This window comes from Polistes canadensis, unplaced genomic scaffold (assembly GCF_001313835.1).
Source record: "Polistes canadensis isolate GaletaPanama2010 unplaced genomic scaffold, ASM131383v1 scaffold_158, whole genome shotgun sequence".
Classification (NCBI taxonomy): domain Eukaryota; kingdom Metazoa; phylum Arthropoda; class Insecta; order Hymenoptera; family Vespidae; genus Polistes; species Polistes canadensis.
In genome coordinates this window covers 64,286-68,699 of record NW_014569705.1, presented here as the reverse complement: position 1 = coordinate 68,699, position 4,414 = coordinate 64,286, and the positions used below count along the sequence as shown (strand labels likewise).

Genomic DNA, 4,414 nt, shown 5'->3' with positions numbered 1-4,414 from the left:
ATTACATTATATTATATAAAATATATTACATATTTAAAATAATTATATATAAAATTATAAATATATAAAAATTAGAGTAATATAAATATTATACTAATATTTATATTATAAATTATATTATATCCAATATTGTGTGTGTGTGTGTGTGTGTAGACCAAAAAAATGATCCATAAATATAATATGATATTAACAAACGTTTAATTGATTTCATACACAAAATGAACATATTATATATTTAAAAAATAAATAAATAAACAAAGATGGGGGATTGCAAAGAGATGAGAAATTAGTTTATATTTATGGAAGCGAATCGAATTATTTCGAGCTATAACTAAAAGCTTCTTCATCTCTCAGTACGACGAGATTGTCGCTGATGTAATCCACCGAGTCGTTACACACAAATTTCTTCTTTCTTTGAAATAATACGATTGGCTAAAGCGCGTGTCTAACGACGTTCGACGTTAAATTGATTTTAGACCCTGAGGGAATTCCAAAGGAGGGTGCACGTACCACCCCTATGGGAAAGTCGCGACATAGTAATCGTCGCTGGTGCTCAGGATGGTTTAAGTAAGACATTGGAATCTATCATCGATATCGGTGATCCGATTCTCGTTCATGATCCTTTTTATCCTGGAGTCGAAGTCGTGGTTAGTATCAATCATTTAATTCGTCATATTATTATTTATACTACTTTCTCAATTTTCTTTTCTCTTTTTTTACATTTCCTATCGTTTAATTTTCTTTTATGAAATTAATTGAAAAATATCCATTCAAAAAGATTCATGCAAAATCAAATGTTTCATATACAAAAAATGAAGAGACAAAAAAATGTCTGCATGTGTATATGTGTGTGTGTGTGCGCTTGTGTGTTATAAATAATTTTAAAAAATTGAAATAAAATAAAAAAGAGAGAAATAAAATGTGAGGATCAAACGCGTGACCTGTGATTAACGAAAAAGTTAACTTTAATACATATATGCATGACCTATATATATATATATATATATACATACAATATATATATAATATAATATATATATATATATTCTACATATGTCTCTCGCACAACAGATGCTGCTTGCTTCTTTTGATCGTGCGCGTGCCGTGATAATATTACATTTTCCATTTTCTTATCGGCAATTAATTTATCCATAAACACACAAGTCCATTCGAATTTTTTTCATGTTTTACATAGATTAATCGGCGATCGTACGTGACGCAATTTATCACTCATTTTTTACACTATGTCATTTTTCTTGATATGTTGGAAATATAAGAATTTTGAAATATTACTATTTCCATATATATATTTAATAATAACCAATTCTAATCTAATTCTAGTCTATTACGAAGTCTAACTTTTTAATAAAAATTTATGGCGTTTCTGTTATAGAAATCAATGATTGGTATATGTAAAAAAAAATATCTATATATATCTATACAAATTTTTGAATTAAAAAATAAATAATAAATTGAAAAATGAATTTTTTTTTTTTTAATAAACGTTCCATAAATATCAAGAGTATTTGATTAAAATGAACAATAAAAATTGAACATTTTTTGTATATGCAAATATTTCTTTTTTTCTTTATCGTGCTATATATGATAATGAATTTGTTTAATTATATTACATATGTGTTTGAATGTGATTAATGGTTATTTAATAATTAAAAAGGTGATGCCACATCAAGCAGAGTTTATATCGATTCCTCAAGATGATTTTGGTATAATACCGGAAGTAATGGAAGAAATTTTAAGAGAGAGACAAATTTCTGGGAAAAAAATGCCAAAAATAATGTACGTCAACGCGACAGGTGCTAATCCGACAGGTGTAATTATACCATTTGAGAGAAGAAAAGAAATCTACAGGTTGGCATGCGAATACGATTTTCTTATTCTTGACGATGATCCTTACTGCTTCCTAAGTTATAATGATGTAAGTATAAATAAAATCATTTGAATAGGATATTTAAAAAAAAGAGGAAAAAAAAAAAATTATTTATATGTGTGTAATCGATTACAGGAAATACCCCCATCATTTTTATCGCTTGATACGGAAGGACGTGTTATCAGAGTGGATTCCTTTTCTAAAGTTATTAGCAGTGGCATGAGAATTGGTTTTATCACTGCCCCAGCGCCACTTTTAGCTAGTATTGAACTTCACTTGCAAAGCAGTCACCTGCATGCACCTTCCTTATCACAGGTTGGTAGATATATACTTTATTTCTAATATTTTTCCTATTATCCTAAGATGTGGGGGATATAATTCAAGGAAATATTTTTCAATAATCGAAACATTTAATTATTATCGTATAGATAATGTCTTTTTATTATTTATTTTTTTTTTTCGGCAATTTAAATTACGCTTCCAATTAGAGTAAATTAAGAATCGGAATAAATTGATGATATCTTAGCGTGGGTACATATTAAAAATATTTCGAAATATTGTGACTTATGTGTATATTTCTCGTATTTCAAGTGAAATAAATTGATGGGGAATTAATTTTTTGATATTAAAAAATATGATATGAATGTGTGAGATTTTTATTAAAAAAAAAAAAAAAAAAAAAAAAAAAAAAAAAAAAAAAAAAAAAAAAATGTCTGATCAACTAAACGCATACGCTAATATGTAAATATTATTCACTTAATATTTTCGATGATGAAACACACCCGTGACATATCGTAAATCTTTGCATGCCTTCGTATAATTATCAAGTTCGAATATTAAAATATTGTTGGTGGAGAGAGATGGTGGCGCGTGTCGGGTATTATCACGGTTTAAAACGTTATCAAAAGGTTATCGTGAAACTTTTGAAAAATTATAAAAACGATACTGATATTATTTCTATTTGTTCCTTTCAGGTCATACTATACAAACTTTTCAAGATATGGGGATTCGATGGTTTGATGAGTCATATGAAACGTATCAGACATTTCTACAAGGAACGCAGAGATGTGATAGTGTCTTTGGCTAGAAAACATTTGAATGGTGATCATCATTTATTTTTAATTAATAAATCAAAATAATAGTTTAAATATTATATAAATTGAATTACTTAAAAATCTTCCTAGTTTTGCTTATTTTTCAAATAATTTAATTTTATCATAAAACTTTATTTTATTAGAGATCATATGAATAATGGAAATATAATTGGGTATTGACATTTAAATATCTTATCCTTCGTTTATTAATTTTCTGGACTTTCTTTTTTAGGATTAGCTGACTTTACCATACCAAGCAGTGGATTTTTTTTATGGATTAAAGTAAGTGGTATCAATGATACATGGCAAATGTTAATGCAACGAGGTATTGCTGAAGGAGTTATCATGGCACCTGGTGCATCTTTCACAATAGATCCAACCGCGCCTTGTAATGCCATACGAGCATCTTTTTCCAAAGCTTCTTACGAAGAAATGAACTTGGTACGTTCGTTTACTGTATTATTTGTCGATGATAAATATATATGTTCGCGTAAATTGTATCTGTTACCATTAGATGATAATCTTAAACAAAAACCCTTTTTTTCTTACGATATGTTGATAAATTAGAACAAAAAATGATAATTTATATTTTAATAATTTTATCTGATCACATTTGGATGATCAATTGTATTCAATATTTTTACGTTTAATTAATAACAAAAAAATGGTTTAATTTTTTTTTGCAGGCCATGGAAAGGTTGGCATCTTTAATAAGAGCGGAATTGGCTGAAAATAATTTGTATTTGCAGAATTTAAATTCATGACAATGATATAAGAACAAAAGTTCTTATCGAATGAATTCATTCTTTTTACATGATATTTATGAATTCGTCACGTATAGTCGCGTGAATTTATATGATTCATTTGCGACATATGAAGATTTCATTCTCTTTATCTAATTGGAACAAGGAAGGAAATCGATTGACGAAATGGGAAAATATATTTATCGATCGTAAGTTATTTCTTACGGTCAGTCGGTAAAAAAGGGAGCTGCTTGTCTTGGGGATTTATCAATGAGTTCGCTTGCCGATTGAATTGACCTCGAAGAGGAAAGCCTAATAAAAGGACGACATCTATACAATAGCGCGAAGATATTATTGAAATAATTATTTTCAAACAACAATTACACAGAATATCGGCTTGATCCATTGGAAATATATGGGTTTCCAAATAATTCGTTATTTCAACGATTTATTTCTAATATCTATTATATATAATTCTTGACTATGCCAAGATTTTAATGTATACTATTTATATCTATATAGTTTTTTTTTTTTTATTAATATATAATGCATATAATAATCTACAATTCTTATGATGTTATGTTAAAATAAAAGAAAAAAAAACAAAAGAAATGGAAAAAAATTACGAAAAACAATTATTATATATATATATTTTTTTTTCAAACGGATTATATTATAATAAATAAAAA

General features: G+C 27.2%; 1 protein-coding gene across 2 annotated transcripts in view; it reads left to right on the top strand.

The window, feature by feature from the left end:
* LOC106788958 (kynurenine/alpha-aminoadipate aminotransferase, mitochondrial-like) overlaps positions 1-4,156 on the top strand; it is a 103,411-nt gene extending 99,255 nt beyond the window's left edge. For both annotated transcript variants that reach the window (XM_014752714.1, XM_014752713.1), the window contains exons 3-8: positions 477-647; positions 1,676-1,936; positions 2,024-2,203; positions 2,863-2,989; positions 3,215-3,423; positions 3,669-4,156. In XM_014752714.1, the coding sequence (XP_014608200.1) occupies positions 477-647; positions 1,676-1,936; positions 2,024-2,203; positions 2,863-2,989; positions 3,215-3,423; positions 3,669-3,746 (1,026 nt within the window). In that variant the 3' untranslated portion in view covers positions 3,747-4,156. The remainder of the gene's footprint in view (positions 1-476; positions 648-1,675; positions 1,937-2,023; positions 2,204-2,862; positions 2,990-3,214; positions 3,424-3,668) is intronic.
* Positions 4,157-4,414: the final 258 nt, after the last annotated feature.